At 44.3% G+C, this 19132-nt stretch overlaps 1 protein-coding gene across 5 annotated transcripts in view; it reads left to right on the forward strand.

Moving 5' to 3' along the window:
- The first annotated feature begins 4278 nt into the window (after positions 1-4278).
- GALNTL5 (polypeptide N-acetylgalactosaminyltransferase like 5) overlaps positions 4279-19132 on the forward strand; it is a 63381-nt gene continuing 48527 nt past the window's right edge. Inside the window, exons 1-4 of one of the 5 annotated variants that reach the window (XM_054560008.2) lie at positions 4313-4546; positions 5751-5854; positions 15201-15486; positions 18954-19074. In XM_054560008.2, coding sequence (XP_054415983.1) covers positions 15240-15486; positions 18954-19074 — 368 coding nt within the window. In that variant the 5' untranslated portion in view covers positions 4313-4546; positions 5751-5854; positions 15201-15239. Of the gene's footprint in view, positions 4547-5750; positions 5855-15200; positions 15487-18953; positions 19075-19132 lie in introns of all 5 variants that reach the window. The other 4 variants (XM_054560009.2, XM_024249938.3, XM_054560007.2 and 1 more) reach the window with 4 other exon arrangements.

Consider the following 19132-nt stretch of genomic DNA (forward strand, 5'->3'; position numbering starts at 1 on the left):
TATCAACTGAATTGCATCCCCCCCAAATTCATATGTTGAAATCCTGACCTCTAGTACCTTAGAATGGTACTGACTGTGTTTAAAGATAAGGCCTTTAAAGAGGCAATTAAGTTAAAATGAGGTTGTTAGTGTGAGCCTTAATGCAATCTGATTGGTGCCCTTTTAAGAAGAGGACATTACAACACCCAGAGAGAGAACCCCACGGGTGTGTGCACACCTAAGAAAGAGCATGTGACGACACAGCAAGAAGGTGGCCAACTGCAAGCCAAGGAGAGAGTCCTCAGAGGAATCCAGCTCCACTGGCAGCTTAATCTTGGACTTGTAGCCTCCAGAGCTATGAGAAATTAATTTCAGGCCAGGTGCAATGACTCACGCCTGTAATCCCAGCACTTTGGGAGGCCAAGGTGGGCGGATTATAAGGTCAGGAGTTCAAGACCAGCCTGGCATGGTGGCCAACATGGTGAAACCCCATCTCTACTAAAAATACAAAGATTGCCCACGTCTGTAATCCCAGCTACTCGGGAGGCTGAAGCAGGAGAATTGCTTGAACCCAGAAGGCAGAGGTTGCAGTGAGCTGAGATCACGCCTCTGCACTCCAGTCTGGGTGACAGAATGAGAGACTCTGTCTACAAAAAAAAAAAAAAAAAAAAAAAAAAATTAATTTTGGTTGTTAAACCACCAAGCCTGTAGTACTTTGTTATGGCAGCCTCAGCAAACTAAAATACCCAGGTATTCATGAACAAAATAATGAAGAAACAAATGGTGTGATTTTAATGATAAAAATCTACTCATCAATAAAAAGTAAACTACTGATACATGAAACAATAAGTCTCAAAAATATGCTGAATGAAAGAAACCTTACACAAAGTTTCCTACCACTTGTCATATCCTTTCAGTTACATGAAATTCTATAGCAGGCAAAACTAATATATGGTAAATAAAATCAGAATAGTGCTTGCTTCTGGGGCCAGATGGTAATGGGCACTGACAGCAGAGAAGGAGTGTGCAGGAACTTTCTAGGTTCTGTAATTTTTAAAAGTGTTCAGTTACACAGGAGTATGGGCTTGTTAACCTGAGAAACAGAACCAGTAAGAGATATGTATGAAGAAATGTATTGCCAGGAGTTGGTCGGTGCACAACGGTAGGGGCTGGCAAGGCAAGTCTGAAATCGGTAGGGCAAGCCCTAAGGAAGGGCTGCTCATGACTCGTTTTCCTCTCCCTTGGGAAAAATCTTGGAAATAAAAATTCTATGGCATAGCTGCTTTATAAAACAGTCTGGCAATTACTCAAAAAATTAAACTTAGAGTTACCACATGCAACTCTACTCCTATGTGTATACTCAAGAGAACTGAAAACTTTTGTCCTCACAAAAATGTGTACAGGAATATTCATAGCAGTACTATTTATAACACCCCCTAAGTGGAAACCAGCTAAATGTTCACCAGTTGATGAATAGATAAATAAAATGTGATATTTTCAAACAATGGCTCATTATTCAGCCATAAAAAGGAATGAAATACTGACAAATGCCACAACATGGATGAAAGGTGAATTGTACGAGATGTAATATCTCAATTAAAAAATAAAGTTCCAGGCCGGGTGAGGTGGCTCATGCCTGTAATCTCAGCACTGAGGCTGAGGGGAGTGGATCACAAGGTCAGGAGTTCGAGACCAGCCTGGCCAACATGGTGAAACCCCATCTCTACTAAATATGCAAAAATTAGCTGAGCACAGTGGCATGAACCTGTAGTCCCAGCTACTCAGGAGGCTGAGGCAGGAGAATCACACGAACCCAGAGGCGGGGTTTGCAGTGAGCTGAGATCTTGCCACTGCACTCCAGCCTGGGCGACAGAGCGAGACTCCATCTCAAAAAAAAATTCGGGCATAGTGGATCATGCCTGTAATTGCAGCACTTTGGAAGGCCGAGGTGGGAGGATAGCTTGAGCCCAGGAATTCGAGACCAGCCTGAGCAACATAGTGAGGTCTTGCCTTTACAAAAACTAATATAAAATAAGAAAATTAGCTGGGTGTGGTGGCACATTCCTGTAGTCCCAGCTACTTAAGAGGTTGAAGCAGGAAGATCGCTTCAGCCTGAGAGGTCGAGGCTGCAGTAAACCATGATCACACCAGCAGTGGTGTGATCCAGCCTGGGCAACAGAGCAAGACTCAGTCTCAAATAAATAAATAAAAATATAAATAAATAAACACAATTCGAACTACTGTCCTTGAATACGGTATATGTGCACCTTTCTCAGAAAGAAAGATTTTACTTTATTACACCAGCCAAACCGTGTAATGGTTGCAAAACTCCCACAATAAAACCTTTGTCCACGAGTTGTGTTGACTCACTTTTTTTCCCTCTTGTTTTGAGGATATGACATACATACAGCGAAGTATATACACTTTCAGTGACCAGCCCAATGCACGTTTGTACAAGTAGGCTCCATGAAGCCTTTGCTCCCCCAGATCAAGAAGACCCAGAACATTCCAGCACTCTAAAGGGCTCTCTCTTGCTCCCTCTCAGTAACCAGCAATCCTGTTTTGGCCCCCAAACAGAGCTACTGATTACTGATAGATAGATAAACTGCTCTATCACTTTAGAGTAGCTTTGCCTTTTCTTGCTCCCTTCCACATGCTGTAGGAATTTGGGCTGTGACGTCAGCAAGCTCTCGTTCTGCAGAAACTTCACAGAAATAAATTGTGCTCCCCCATGAGCTGCTTTGGCCTCACGCCACGTCTGCGAGATGCATCCATGTTGTATGCAGCTGCAGGCTGGTCTTTTTCACTGCTGGTTTGCACTGCATTTTATGAATATGCCACAGTGGGTCCATTCTACTACAGATGGACATTTGGGTTGTTTCCAGTTTGAGGCTAACATGAATAAAAGCTTACTTTTAATATTAATATTATTAATGGGCAAGAAAGACCTTCCCATCGAGCCTGCAGAAAGGAGACTCATGAGTTTGGCTTGGACGTCGTTAATGCCCATCCGTCTGCCCCAGGAGGTCATTATAGCCCATCATGTTGTTACCGAGCAAAAAAGGTCACTGACCTGTGCGCTAGAAGCCAATACTAAGACACTGGGTTTCAGAGAAAAGAAAAGCTTTTCATTGCAAGTTGACCAACAAGGAGACAAAAGTCCAGCTCAAATCTGTCTCGCTGTGCTGCCTTTAAGAAAATAATTTTATTGGAAAAGGGTTAGAGGGTGGGTTCCGGGATTAGCAGGAGATTGGTGGAAGGAAAGAGGACGTCTGGCAAGTCCTCAGACATGCGCAGTTATCTCTTCATGCCTCCTCACGGGTGCTGTGTGCAAATCAAATTCCAGGGCAGTTAATATGAAACATGCGTGGAAATTCAGGCTGTGATATCAGCAAGCTCTTTCTGCAGAAACTCCAGTTGGCCATATTGGGTCCAGCTGATTTCTGCCAGTTTTGTTATCACTTGTCTCAGTTTCAGTATCTACCCCAGGAGGTCACGATTGCCCATTGTGTCTGCCCCAGGAGAGGTTGCAAGAGGTTCCCACCCACCCCCCTTCCACTCACAGACCCTGAAGCAGAGCTTGTCTGCTTTCAGGCAAAACAGAGTCAGCATCCTGAAGCGGGGAGGGTCAAGTCTCCTGGGATGCATTCAGAAGAAATTTCACAAGCATTTGGCTGAACTTGTGTACTGACATCTAAATGTTGAGTAATGTAGAGTAAAGAATTAAAAGGCAATCAAATAACCCTCTGGCTCATCTTTAAGTTTCTTCATGTTTTCTGAAAGCTTATTCTTTCTCTTAAGTTTATTTCAAAAATGCTAAAAATTAGCCGGGCGCGGTGGCTCACGCCTATAATCCCAGCACTTTGGGAGGCCGAGGCGGGCCGATCACGAGGTCAGGAGATCGAGATCATCCTGGCTAACACGGTGAAACCCCATCTCTACTAAAAATACAAAAAATTAGCCGGGCGTGGTGGCGGGCGCCTGTAGTCCCAGCTACTCGGGAGGCTGAGGCAGGAGAATGGCGTGAACCCGGGAGGCGGAGCTTGCAATGGGCCCAGATCGCAGAGATTGCGCCACTGCACTCCAGCCTGGGGGACAGAGCGAGACTCCATCTCAAAATAAATAAATAAATAAATAAATAAATAAATATAAAAAGCTAAAAATTAGGCCTTGCCTAGAGAAGAGAGTCACCCTGGATTCTAGCCTCACCTAATATGAGGCTTTCCCTATTTTCTCAGCTGAGGGGTAAGGACCCTTAGGACCTTGGAACTCCTGGATTCCACCTGCTGGTTGGAGCTTACAGGCAGGGGCCCCTGGGGGGCTGTGGCGCCCTGTGTGATGTCATCAGGCTTTGTAAGGCGGGCTGTACTGCCCTTTGAGTACTACTGTGTGGCCCGGCAACCCAGCACAACCAGGTATCTGCTTGGAACCCAGCCACCATAAAGCCTGCTAGCTAAAAAAATTTTACATCTCTCAGTTCATTCAGCACAGACCCCTGCCTCATTCACCTGTGACTCTGCTTGGAAAATACATCAGTTACAAAGCAGCCAATGCAATTATCTCAAGGGTAGGTGAAGTGAGCGCCATGTGCTAGAAGTGGCAACAAAGATTGGGGGAAACATCTTTCACTTTGAATCAGCAGAAGCAGTACATCAAATCACTGCGTCTTGAAGGAGATGCTAGCTCTGGGGGTTAGGATTAAGAAGATTTATTTTATTTTTTAAAGGAGGAGTAGCCTCCAAGCTGGTTACACCACTACGAAGATTTATTTTATTTTTTAAAGGAGGAGTAGCCTCCAAGCTGGTTACACCACCCTACATGTGGACTGGGTATTGTAATGGCTTTAGTTCATGAAAAATAGGGACATTTTTCATTACATGCGTCTTTATGCTGGTAATGTTCATACGGTGATTGTATTACTTATTTGAAAAAGAAATAGGGAAATAAAGGCCCTTAGCAGTGTCATAAAGTCCTAGATCTTATATGGAGATCAGTATTAAGATGATCCTAGGAAAGCTAGGGTTAAAAAATGCTGATTATAAACTGGGCACAGCAGCTGGCATCTGTAATCCCAGCTCCTGGGAGGCTAAGGTGGGAGGACCATGTGAGTCCAGGAGTTCAAGATCAGCTTGGATGAAAGAGTGAGACTCTGTCTCGAGAAAAAAAAAAGGAAAATAGTGTTGATTATTTACAGAAAAATTAGTTGTGATATTATCTAAAGCATGGTCATGTTTTCCTGATTCAATAGACTCGTATTTTTTAAAAAACTTTGGCCAGGCATGGTGGCTCCCAGCACTTTTGGGGGCCAAGGCAGAAGGATCACTTGGGCTCAGGAGTTTGAGACCAGCCTGGGCAACATAGCAAGACCTCATCTCTATTTAAAAAAAAAAAAAACAAAAAAACAGGTGTGGTGGCACTCACCTGTAGCACCAGCTGCTTGTGAGGCTGAAACAGGAGGATCTTTGAGCCTGGGAAGTCAAGGCTGCAGTGAGCTGTAATTGGGCCACTGCACTCCAACCTGGGCAACAGAGCGAGACCCTGTCTCAAAAAAAAAGAAGAAAAAATAAAGAAAGAAACTCAATGACTGTAAATGCAGATTTAGGCTAGGGTTTTGGGGTGTAGGGGTGCGTGTTGGTGACTATTAGCTGCATTATTTTCTCTACAGGATTCTTTTAATCATCTGCTAAGTCTCTTTAATGCACTTAACATTTTATTTGCTGTACATATGAATCCTCATTGAAATATATTTTACAAATTCTGTGCTTTTCTAGCATTGAATTCAGCATCTTTTAGTGAAGAAAATAACCGAACATGCTTTTCTTCTGAAGACACAAAGTCCAAAGGCCAATCACACACCTCTTACATTGATCTCTTGGTAGGAGGGGTTTTCTGTGTTTTGTGGGAGTGTAGGGGGTGGGTTGGGAGGTGAGGTGCTTGTCACAGAGAAAACATAATATAAGAACTCATATTAGTAAAATAAGAAAATTAAGGAGGTTGGGGATATGTTCATAAGTGTTCACATCTAAAGAGAATTCCCCCCAAGTTTTCCTGATGTATTAGAATCTTTCTAGAGAATAATTTATTTTTCAGTAATAATCCCATTGACACAGGATTCTTTCAATGTCACTTTGCCAGCTGGAAATTTCCCGGCTGGCAGCACCCCTCCCTGGGCCTCGCTTGGCTCTGGGCTCACCTCTGGTCTTGCTCTGCCCACTCGACCCAGCAGTCTGTGCTCGGCTGGCGCTACTGACCTAGATTCCGCACACACAACTGCTCTGCGCTTAGCCCATGGCTGGTCTGGGTGTGCCACAACCATCTTCCACCTTGGGCACCAGCATCTGGATGAGGGAGAACATGGTGGTGCCTGAAAACTCAGAGATGCCAACCACCACAGAGCCCCAAGGGGTGTTACGCCTCTCACCTGTGGAGTCCCAAGGTCTGAGCCCCCAAGGACTGTTACAGCTCTCCCTCTCCTTCCTGCCACCTGCAGCATGGCGAAATGGGGTTGGGGAGGGGGGTGTGTTATGGCTTGTTTGGTTGCGGCAAACAGTGCAAGGGGTGTGTTGCAGTTCATTTGTGCTACAGCTCGTTCTGTCCCACCATCCTGCTCCAGCCCACTCCTCCTAGGCTGGCCCAGCCCTACCACCACTTCCTATCATGTGGGGTGGCCACCTGGCACTGGCAGAAGGTGGGAAGGCTACAGTGTTACAGCTCCTTTTGCACCCGTCATTTGGTGGGTCCCAGGTCTTTGTCCTGAGTCCAAGAAGAATGAGGTTACACAGACACTGGAGAGTCAGCAAGGCAGAAAAGGGTTTTATTGAGCAACAGAACAGCTCTTGACACAAGAGGGGATCCAAAGTGGGTAGCCCTCTGTGTGAGAGGGGGCTCAAAGGTGGGTAGTCCCAACATGGGGCTGAGTCTGGGGTTTTCATGGGCTCAGAATGGGGAAGTACATGCTGGGAAGAGCACCAGTCCTTCCAGGTGGGCCTGGAAATAACACCATTTGATTGGCTAGAAGGCATTGATGAAGTTCTCACTCTGGTCATGGACTCTGGCAACTCAGTTTTCAGGCTTTAAGCTGTCTTTGGCTTGAAGGTCGGATTTCACCAGGGACCTGCCCCTCTCTGCCTAGGAATTTGTCTGTCTCCTGTTGCTATCACTATCATATTAGTGCATGTGTTTATTTTGTGTATTACATTTGGTTGTCTCCCCTTACCTATTTTTTTTAACTAGTTTCTAATTGCTTTTGGTTTTTGGAGAAAGTTGACATGGAAGTTAACTTTAGATAACTTTAAAATTTAGATATTTAATAGGGAGATATGGTGGTAATGTAAATTAAAACAGCTTTATTCTCTTTTCAGGTGTCCTAATTAGCCATTTTCCCTAGTTAGAAGTTGCCTTCTTCTCTTTATATATTTGATATTTTAATTGGCATAATCAAATATTTTGTTTGTAAAGTGCTATTTATTCAATCAATGAATCTCTATTTTGCACCCAGGATCTTGGCCAGAGTGTTAAAACCTGTGTCCTGGGGGATATTTCTGTTGTAATAAATGCTCCCAAATCCAAATTTACATTCCCCCTCCCTTAATCTGTATCCTCTGGACTCAGTCCCATATGTGCACCCTGGATGCCCGCTGGTTCAAGATGGCTGATTTTGCGGCTCCTTTGGGAACACTCTCCTTCTTCCCTTAGCAGGGTAGCACTTTCCCACACAGGCTAAGTTGTAATGTGACCCTACTTATTGATCTGGTGGCCAGGAGGGTACTGGGGGGAAGATCCTGAGGCAGGGCATGTGTTGCCTTGCAAAGCAGAGGAGGAGAGCTAGCCTCGTTGGGGAGCAGCGAGCCATTTCTGTAGGCTCAGAGGGTTCCTATGGACCTGGGCCTTCCAGGTCTCTGGCGTGTCTCTACCCAGACATCCCCATCCCAAGTGTCAGAGCCTCCTTCCTTCCCTGGATAGAAGATAGCAAGGCTTGAGAATTCAACCTGCCCTGGAGCTCTGCTGCCCTGATAATCAGGCCCTGGGCATGATCCTCAGCTCTCCCTGCTCTTAGGTTGTAGGAAATGAGATCCTTCATATGCTAACAAGGGCCTCTGACTCTGTTATTTTGCTTTAAATTGGTGATTACCATCCTCAGCCTTCCTTGCCTTTTTCAAATGCAACCATGGCATCCGACAATAGCCATCTACCTTGTAATATTTATAATTACTCCTCCCTGTTCCTCAGTCAAGCGCACCAACCAGAACATTCCTTTCCACCTATATTCCATGCTGATTCACAGCCAGTGAGATTTTAACAAGCACATATCAGCCATAGTATGCCAGGGGCTTTCAGAACACCACCTTTCCACCAACAATGGGATGCTCAGGGCCAGCCACCTGGAGGGTGGCCTAGCCCTAAAATCCCCTTTACAGCCCATTTTCCTGGACCATTAGCAACCGTCGTACTAGGTCAAGTTCCCCAGGAAAAAGACTCTTAGACTAAGATTTGCATGGAAAAGTTTATTAGGAGCAGATCTGGGGACAAACACTGCAAGACAGGGACACAAGTAGGTTCAATCAGAGGAAGAGGCTAGATGGCGATGCAGTTTCCAGAAGAGACTCCACCCACCCCACAGGCAGCTTGCACTCTCCAGAGTCCCCCCAGACAGACAAGGGAGCTGCACCCATTGACCAGTCTTTGAATGTGAGATCCCCAGGGAGGGGGACACTTGGGCAAAGCGGCTTGCCTCGGTCATGAGCTGTGAGCCTGTGGCAGCTACTTCTCACGGCAGCTGGGAGAATGGTTGTCTCTGCCCTGAAGGCAGTGTCTGGGTAGTGCAGCACAGCATCCCATGTAGAAGACATCTTGTCCAGGTCTGTTCAAGTCTCTTTGAGGGGACAATGTCCTGTTCTGGTGGTTTGATGCCACGGAATTGTTCTGGATACCAGGTTCTGTCAAGCAGCGTGGGTTTCCTACTGAAGCTACAATGCATATGCAAGCCAGTTCCTGGGACACACCTAAGGTCAAAACCGTAGAAGTCAAAGCCAAGCAATCTTGTGCCTATAGCTCCAGCACTTTGGGAGGCCAAAGATGGAGGATCACTTGAAGCCAGGAGTTCGAGGCTGCAGTGAGCTATGATCACGCCAGCTGCACTCCAGCCTGGGTGACAGAGTGAGACACCAACTCACAAACAAAACAAAGCCGTGCACAGTGGCTCACACCTGTAATCCCAGCAACAAAACAAGGCCATGACCAGGGGCTCACGCCTGTAATCCCAGCACTTTCGGATTAATCCCTTGGGAGGCCAAGGCAGGCAGATTGCTTGAGCTCAGGAGTTCGAAACCAGCCTGGGTAACATGGCAAAATGCCATCTCTACAAAAAAAATACAAAAACTAGCCAGGTGTGGTGGTGGGCACCTGTAGTCCCAACTACTTGGGAGGCTGAGGTGGGAGGATCGCTTGAGCCAGGGAGGTAGGTCAAGGCTGCAGTGAGCCAAGATTGTACCACTGCACTCCGGCCTGGGTGACAGAGCTAGACCCTTTCTCAAAACAAAACTGTAGAAGCCAAATTCTGTTCTCAAGTCAGAGAGAGGACAAACATGGGAGACAATACTAAATGTTCAAAGGCCAAGAGGACACTTGAGCAAATCAGAGTGTGGGTCGAAGGAGGACAGACGCTGAGGGTCCTAGAGCTTGGACTGACCTGCAGGGCCTAAGGCTCATTTCAGGGATTACCTTTTCCAGGTGCAGGGATGACATGTGACGGAAAGGGGCAGGGTCCAGGGGACAAGTGTCTGATGTATTCTTGTGTTTACCAGTATCCATGCTGTTTGATATGGTTTGTTTGCATTTCTAATCTGTTTAGAAAATCTTTATTTTAAAAATGTTTTTCAGTGTAATGCATACATATAAAAAATAAAATAAAAACAAAATCTTATAAAGAAAATCAGCAGGTCCCTGCCCAATTCCTGCCCAGCCCCCAGTTCAACTCTCTCTTACAATCACTTTTGACTCTTCAATCTGTTTCTTATGATAGTTACCTTCTTATTTTTTTTTTTAATGGAGTCTCGCTCTGTTGCCCAGGCTGGAGTGCAGTGGTGTGATCTCAGCTTACTGCAACCTCCAACTCCCGGGTTGAAGTGATTCTCCTGCCTCAGCCTCCTGAGTAGCTGAGATTACAGGCGTGTGCCACCACACATGGCTAATTTTTGTATCTTCAGTAGAGACAAGGGTTTCACCATGTTGGTCAGGCTGGTCTTGAACTCCTGACCTCGTGATCCACCCACCTCGGCTTCCCAAAGTGCTGGGATTACAGACCTGAGCCACAGAGCCCAGCCCATCTTCATATTTTAAATGGAGTTCTTAGACTTCTATTTTTTGATTAATTTTATACATCAACTTCATTTTTATTACATGACCTCCATTTCTTCTAGTTTATTTTTCCTTAAAAAACTCTGTGTGATTTTCTTTCTTTTTTTTTTTTTGGTTAATGCAGTAATCAGTGTTTGCATCTTACCACTCTGTAAATACTGTTCCTTAATTTTTACCATCAGCTGTGTCATCCACCTAAACTTCTCCATCCCACATACTCTTCCTGTCAACAGGGTTGCATTCAATGTCCTGGGTCCATGTCTGGGTTTTGTTTGTTTGTTTGTTTGTTTGTTTAATAGACAGAGTCTTGCTCTGTCTCCCAGACTGGAGTGCAGTGGCATGATCTCAGCTCACTGCAACCTCCACCTCCCGGGTTCACGCAATTCTCTTCCTCCAGCCTCTCAAGTAGCTGGGATTACAGGAGCCCACCACCATGCCCAGCTAGTTTTTGTATTTTTAGTAGAGACAAGCTTTCACCATGTTGGCCAGGCTGGTCTCGAACTCCTGACCTCAAGTGATCCACCCACCTCGGCCTCCCAAAGTGCTGGGATTCCAGGTGTGAGCCACCATGCCTGGCCCATGTCTTCTTTATTTGCTTTTTCCTTTATTGCCATTTGCAATCCACAGGTAGTTTCCCAAAAAAGAATACATGGAGAGTAATTTTTGTGAGCCCTTTACATAGCTGAAAATATTTTTATTCCACTCCCAAGCTTGATTAAATTTTGACTAGATCAAGAATTGATCCATAAAATTTCAAGCTGTTTTATAGTTTCACAATCCAGTGTTGCTTTTGAGAAGTTTGATGTCATTTTGACACTCTTTCTTGTCTCATTCATTATGTGGGGCATTCTGTGGGCCCCTTTAGTTCTGGAAATGTTTGTGTGATTGCGCTGACAATTTCTGCTCCATTTTTCTCTCATCACTTTGTGGAACTCGTTACTGGGTAGATGTTCTTTCCTCCTAGAATGAAACACCACAGGTCTCAACTTTCTCTTAGGCTTCCCTCTGCCATTTTCTTGTGCATTTCAAAATATTCCTTTCCCACCATTTTTCTAATGATTTTTATTATGTATTTCTTTATTTTGAGACAGAGTCTCACTGTGTTGCCCAGGCTGAAGTGCAGTGGCACGATCTAGGCTCACTGCAACCTCAGCCTCCCGGGTTCAAGCCATTCTCGTGGCTCAGCCTCCCAAGTAGCTGGGATTATAGACGTAGGCAATCATGCCCAGCTAATCTCTGTATTTTTAGTAGAGATGGGGTCTCACCATGTTGGCCAGGCTGGTCTCCAACTCCCGACCTCAAGTGATCCGCCCACCTCGGCCTCTGAAAGTGCTGGGATTACAGGCATGAGCCACTGCGCCCGGCCATTTATTCTAATTTTTAAATGTGAACAATCATGTTTTAAATTGCAGCTTCCCTTTTTTATTCTCTCAATGCTCCTTTTTCATAGCCTGTTCCTCTGGTTGTATGAGTGTAGCACCTTCTTTGATCTCTCTGAGCAACCAACATCAGTGTTTTGATATTTTCAAAGTTCTCATTTCTTTCTTCCCCTTTCTGGTTCTATTTGCATTTTCTTTCTTTCTGGAGGCTTTCCTCAAATGTCTCAGGCAATCCTTGGCAGCTGTAGGAGTCAGCTCCGGCTGCCATAACCAAGTCCAACAGACTGGGAGGCTTGGCCAACACTGATTTTCCCACAGTTCTGGAGGCTGGAGTCGGCATCCAGCTGCCGGCAGATTTGGATTCCCCAAGGCCTGTCTTCAAGGCTTGCAGGTGGTTGCCTTCCCACTGTGCCCTCACCAGCCTTTTCTCTGTGCAAGCACCTGCCTGGGGACTCTTCCTCTTCCCATAAGGACGCTGGTCCTATTGGAATTGGGCCCACCCTGTGACCTCATATAACCATAATTACCTCTTTAAAAGCTCTGTCTGCAAATACAGTCGCACTGGGGCTTGGTGCTTCCACATGTGAGTTGCAGGGGGACACAGTTCCGTTCATTGCAGCATTCAATTCTGATATGGTTTGGCTGTGTCCCCACCCAAATCTCATCTTGAATTCCCACATGCTGGGCGAGGAACCCAGGGGTAGGTCATTGAATCATGGGGGCAGATCTTGCCCATGTTGTTCTCGTGAGAGTGAGTAAGTCTCACGAGATCTGATGGTTCTATCAGCGGGAATTTCCCTGCACAAACTCTCTCTTTGCCTGCTGCCATCCATGGTGTGGCTTGCTCCTCCTTGCCTTCCAACCTGATTGTGAGGCCTCCTCAGCCACGTGGAACTGTAAGTCCATTAAACCCTTTTTCCTGTATAAATTACCCAGCCTCGGGTATCTTTATCAGCATCGTGAAAACAGACTAATACAGATTCCAATCCCAAAGTGAGATGCCAGCCAGCTGATTGGAATAGCTGAGTGTTGGGCGGACCTTGGCCACAGGTGTGCTGTCTTCAGGGGGACGACCCAGGGAGCCGGCTGCCTTATTGGAAGCTCTTACATTTCAGCATGTGGAGGTCTTTTCTCCAGGCCCTGTCTTCTCATCCCAGAACGATTCTCCTATCAATCCGATCTCAAACATAGCAAACTGGCTGCCGGGATCCTGTGTGGGAGGAAGGAAAGAGGACAGATGGACCCAGACACTCCACATCCACATATTCTAAGTGACACTCTTGGTTTTAGCCCCAAGCTTTCCTTTGTAGAGGCTCAGCTTCTACCAGTCTACTTCTCCAAAGAAGAAACCACTCTGACTCCTGCCTGGATTTTGCTGTGCAGGGCTGGGCGAAGAGAGCTGACTATTCTGAATACTAACATGTGGCTTTCCCCAAGCCTGCAGCCATGTGTCCACTAACTCACCAGAGGCCTCCAAGCCCCAGGCTGCTCCAGGGTTAGCAGCCTTGTTTCCACATCAGAGTCCTCTGACTTTCCAAATTGTTACCACGCGTCCCATAACATTCTCTCCTCCAGACGTGTTAAAATCTCATGTGCATTGTTCCCTCTACCACTGTCTTTTCCCATGAGAGTTTTTCACAGTTGAGTCAAGAGGGAGAGAAGACACACACACATTCAATCTATCATCTTTAAAGGAAACCTCTCAAGACTTTCTTCTTTTTAAAATAAATTACAATTTCAAACAGAAGGAAAATATAGAGAAAAATATCATGAGCACTCTGTTACCATTTATCAAGCTCAATCAAATCACATCATTTTGCCACATTTTCTTCAGAGCTTTTTAAAAAAAATCAGCATTAACGGTAGGAGGCTGGACATAGTGGCTCACACCTGTAATCCCAACACTTTGTGAGGTTAAGGCGGCAGAATTGCTTGAGCCCAGGAGTTCAAGGCCAGCCTGGGCAACATAGTGAGACCTTGTCTATACCAAAAAATAATAATAATAATTAGCCACGTGTGGTGGCATGTGCCTGTGGTCTCAGCTATTCAGGAAGCTGAGGTAGGAAGATCACTTGAGCCCAGAAGGTCAAGGCTGCAGTGAGCCATGTTTGTGCCACTGCACTCTAGCCTGGTTGAGGGGAGTGAGACCCAGTCTCAAAAAAAAAAAAAAAAAAAAGGATACAGTAGGAGTTCTTTATTCTCCTCCCCCCAACCATGGAGGTAATCACTGTTACGTAAATTCACTATTATATATATATATATAATCACTATCATGTAAATTTGAGTACATCATTCACATGCATGGTTTTTTTCCCATGTATTTGCTACATATTGGTGTACCCATAAATAATTGCACTGCTTTTCATGTTTTCCAAATTTATATCACACCCTACTTGCTTTTTGCACATGATGTTTTTTAGACTTCACAGCACTAGTACACATAGCTCCAGCTGATTCATTTCCATCATTGAAAGAGTAGCCTCACTTTATTAGTTCTCCTGTTGAGGGAAACTTCAGTTGCATCTAGTTTTCTTTTGTTCTTTTCTTTCTTTCTTTTTTTTTTTTTTGAGACGGAGTTTCATTCTTGTTGCCCAGGCTGGAGTGCAGTGGTGCGATCTTGGCTCACTGCAACCTCCGCTTCCCAGGTTTAAGCGATTTTCCTGCCTCAGCCTCCTGAGTAGTTAGGATTACAGGCACCTGCCACAATGCCCGGCTAATTTTTTATATTTTTAGTAGAGACAGGATTTCACCATATTGGCCAAGCTGGTCTCGAACTCCTGACCTCAGGTGATCCACCTGCCTCGGCCTCCCAAAATACTGGGATTACAGGCATGAGCCACCACACCCGGCCAATGTCTAGTTTTCACTATGACAAACATTACTTTAATAAACATTCTTGTACCTGTCTCATGATACATCTCTTTAGATGAGAGCTGCAACTTATGAGTCTCTTTAGGATATATCTCTAAGGATGGAACTGCTTTATCGTATCATATACATGTCTTCAACGTGGCTAGATATTGCCAAAACGATTGTGCCATTGTGCCATCCAACAGCGGTGGGCCACAGTACTCATTGCTCCCTTTATTTCCAGCATGTGGCATTGTGTGTTTTTATATTTTTAACAAGCTGCTTGAAGTCAAATCAGATTTTTTAGAGATCCATACTATCACTCCAAGGTAGACTGGGTATGGATAAGGGATGAGTAAGTCTTCTTTGATGGTATTTTCTATATGTACATGAGTATGGGCCAATGACTTGAAATGACACCGTATGTTTTATAAGCATATTACACATTTTGATGTTAAGTAATCTTAGGAATATCAGTTTTAAGAATTTGTGCTAATAGAAATAAGGACACACTTTATGATAAGGACCATCAACGTGATTGTTTTTAAAACACTAAAAATGGAATTTAAGCCAAGTAGGTGACCTACAAACCATTAGAATATCTAATACTGCTTCTCTTAAATCATTCTGATTTAGGAAATTGAAAAATGGACCTTTGAAAATGCTAGATTTACAATGAGAAATGCCATAATTCAATGTTTATTCTATGGGTCCTTGACATTTGGGATCTGGACAGCTCTGTTATTCATATATTTGCACCATAATCATGTGAGCAACCAGCAGAAGAAAAGCCAAGAGCCTCTGTCAGCTTGGTCCTCTGGAAAAAAAGTGCATCAGCAAATTATCTATGGCTCAGAGCAAATACCAAAACGTCATGTAACAGTCAAAAGGACTGATGAAGATAAAACAAAGTCTATGTTAGGTAAGTATTGGGATTTTTTTCCATTAGCCATTTGAAGGGGAAAATATACAACAATATTTAATATTTGGAAGAGTACGAGAATACCCTTTTTAAAGCAATTTACTTTTTAAGTTATAAATTATTTTATATACCTGTATATATCCATACATAGAAAATAATAAAACAAGTATGCATGTATTTACCACTTAAATTTATCATTTTAAATATAGTTTTGCTATATTTGCTTCAGATAGCTTTCTGTTTTTCCAAGAAATAAGTTATAATCGTACAGTAAAAAGTCTACCTCCCTCCCGTCCCCACGCCACCCTCAGAGGTTGTCTGACCTGAATTGATGGGTGTCTTTCTCATGCATGACTTTCCACTTCCTCTGTATATTATCCCTAAGCAAAATATTGTGTTCTATATTTTTAATATATTTTAGGTATTCTGATACACATGTCTTTTTGGAATTTGCTTTTGTCCCTCATCACTATGTAAGATTATTTTCCCATGTTCCCACACATGAAGACCTAGTTTTGCCAGGCATGGTGGCTCACACATGTAATCTCGACACTTTGGGAGGCCGAGGCAGGAGGATCACTTGAGGCCAGGAGTTCAAGACCTGCCTGGGGAACATAGCAAGGCCCCAACTCAACAAAAATAGTAATAAAAACTAGCCAGATGTGGTGGTGCATGCCTGCAGTCCTAGCTACTTGGAGAGCTGAGGTGGAAGGATCGCTTGAGCCCAGGAATCAAGGTTACAGTGAGCTATGATTGGGCCACTATACTCCAGCCTGGGCAACAGAGTGAGATGCTGTCTCAAAAAAATAAAAAATAAATAAAATACAAATATGAAGACCTAGTTTAACAAAATAAACCCAAAGAAAGATGAAGAAAATAAGAGTGGAAATTAAAGCCTTAACACACAGGCCTACTATTTCTGTGGACCCCTGCTCTGAACGGCCCTCCCACTAGATAACTAGGTAGGTGTGGGCCTGAAACCCTACCCTAAGCACTACTCCAGCGTGTGACACACGACAGCCCCTTGGCAGGTCTCCTGCTCATTTCCCCGAGGTCACACCCTAATTCTGGCTCTCAGTCTTAGCACTTGGATGGTGACAGAAAGGAGAGAAACAGCAAACCAAGGGTGAATGCCAGGGGGACACTGTTGCTTTCTGGAATGTGAGTAGAACCTGATTCTCTGCCACATGAAACAAGTATTGAGATGGCCAAACTGTTTCCCAAAGTAGCTGGGCCACTTTATATGAGTGTACAAGATCCCATTTTCTCTGGATCTTTGCCAACTCTTGACATGTTCCAGTTTTTAAATTTTAGCTATTCTAATGGGTGAGTAAAGTCATCACTTTAGTCTTAATTTGTATTTCCCTGATGACTAATGATTTTGAGCACCTTTTCATGTGCTTAATAACCACTCATATATTGTCTTTTGTAAAGTATCTTTTGGAAACTTTTGTCTGTTTTTAAATGGGATGTTTTTCTTCTTAATTTTTAAGACTACTTTATATATTCTAAATTCAAGTTTCTTGATATGTGAGTTTCAAATGTTTTGGACAAATCTGTAGCTTGTCTTTTTATTCTCTTTAATGGTGTTATTCAAAAAGCACAATTTTACATTTTAAAATTTTCGGTTTTTTATTTCATAAGTGCCCAAAATGCCTCACAATGTTACATTTTGGTGCTGTTCAATTCATCCCATTTTCTTGTATGATTTATGGTTTTTATGTTTCATCTGAGAAACCTTTGCTTACCTCAAGTTCACAAAGATTTCATTCTATGTTTTCTTTTGGAAATGAATTTAAAGTTTTAGGTTTCACATTAGGGCCATGATCTATTTCGAGCTAATTGTTGTGATGATGTGAGGTAAGAATAAATGCTCATTTTTTCCATATGGATATTGTGAGAAACAAACTCACCCATCCAAACCCAATGAATGGACTCAGAGACCCGCAGAATAGTGAAAGTGAGACTTTTAAAGGCGGTGATGCAAGATCGGGTGTCTGGCACGCAGACACACCTAGCACAGTTTCAACCAGCAATGTATCCCCTGGTGCGCAGATCCCTCTCTGGTTCCTCATAGACTGAGTACTGTGGGGTCACGATCTTCCCGGACGTCGCTTATTGATTGTTAGGCAGGGGGTTCAAGTATGTTCTTTAGGGTCTTTCTGCTGCATTTTATTGCAGCCCACAATGCATTGCAACTCTCTCGGGACTCTTCAAACATTTGATTTATGGCCCTAGTGGCTGCACTTAGCTGATAAGAAAGGGTACAATTACGTATGTTGCAAGCTAACCAAAACTAAATTCTTTTTGTTTTGTTTTGTTTTGTTTTGTTTTTGAGACGGAGTCTTGCTCTGTCGCCCAGGCTGGAGTGCAGTGGCGCAATCTCGGCTCACTGCAAGCTCCGCCTCCTGGGTTCACGCCATTCTCCTGCCTCAGCCTCCCAAGTAGCTGGGACTACAGGCGCCGGCCACCACGCCAGGCTAATTTTTTTTGTGTTTTTAGTAGAGACGGAGTTTCACCATGTTAGCCAGGATGGTCTCGATCTCCTGACCTCGTGATCCACCCACCTCGGCCTCCCAAAATGTTGGGACTACAGGCCTGAGCCACCGCGCCTGGCCCCAAAACTAAATTCTTTGGTGGGTGGGGAGGGGGTAGTTGAGGGGGTCCCCACCAATAGACGCCTGGCCGCTGGGTGAAAGGGAAAGCAGGAAGGGGCGGGGGGTGGGGGTGGGGGTGGCTCAGTACCTTCTGCTTCTTTATCTCCATATTTCCATGTAGCCTGCTTAAACCTATACTAAGCCACTTAGAATTGAAAATGGACCATCACATATAAGTTATTTTCTACACATATCCAGTTGATCCAACACCATTTGTTGATAAACTTCCCTTTCCCCACTGATACAATCAGAATATTTATCCCTCCATGTCTCATGTTGAAATTTGTCCCACAATGTTGAATGTGGAGCCTGGCAGGAAGTGTTTGGGTTACGTGGCCAGATCCCTCATGAATGGCTTGGTGCCTGCCTACAGTAATGAGCTCTCCCTCTATTAGCTCATGGGAAGGCTGGTCGTTTCAGGAGCCTGGCATGCCCCGCTCCTTGCTCCCTCTCTCATCACGTGACCTGCCTGTTTCCTCTTTACCTCCTGCCAAGATTGGAAGCTTCCTGAGGCCCCCACCAGGAGCAGATGCCGGCTCAGTGCTTCTTGCACAGCCTGCAGAGCTGTGAGCCAAATAAATCTCTTTTCTTTGTAAATTACCCAGCCTCAGGTATTCCTTTATAGCAATGCAAAACGTACTAAAACACCCACCTTTACCAAGAATTACTTGACCATTTTTGCACAGATCGATTTCTGCATTATATTCTGGTTCTTTTAAAAAATTGTTTTGGTTATTCTAGATCTTTCCTTTCCTGCATCACTGCTAGTTAAGCCTTTACTTACATGACTCTAATTACATTTTCTTGCAGGTACGGATTTTAACCATACAAACCCAGAACTTCATAAAGAACTTTTACAATATGGATTTAATGTGATTATCAGTAGAAGCTTGGGCATCGAAAGAGAAGTGCCAGATACCAGGAGTAAAATGTATGTTGTCTCTCTCTTTCTCTCATTCTCTAGATAGATAGACAGACAGACAGACAGA

The sequence above is a fragment of the Pongo abelii genome, chromosome 6, assembly GCF_028885655.2.
Source record: "Pongo abelii isolate AG06213 chromosome 6, NHGRI_mPonAbe1-v2.0_pri, whole genome shotgun sequence".
Taxonomy (NCBI): Eukaryota; Metazoa; Chordata; class Mammalia; order Primates; family Hominidae; genus Pongo; species Pongo abelii.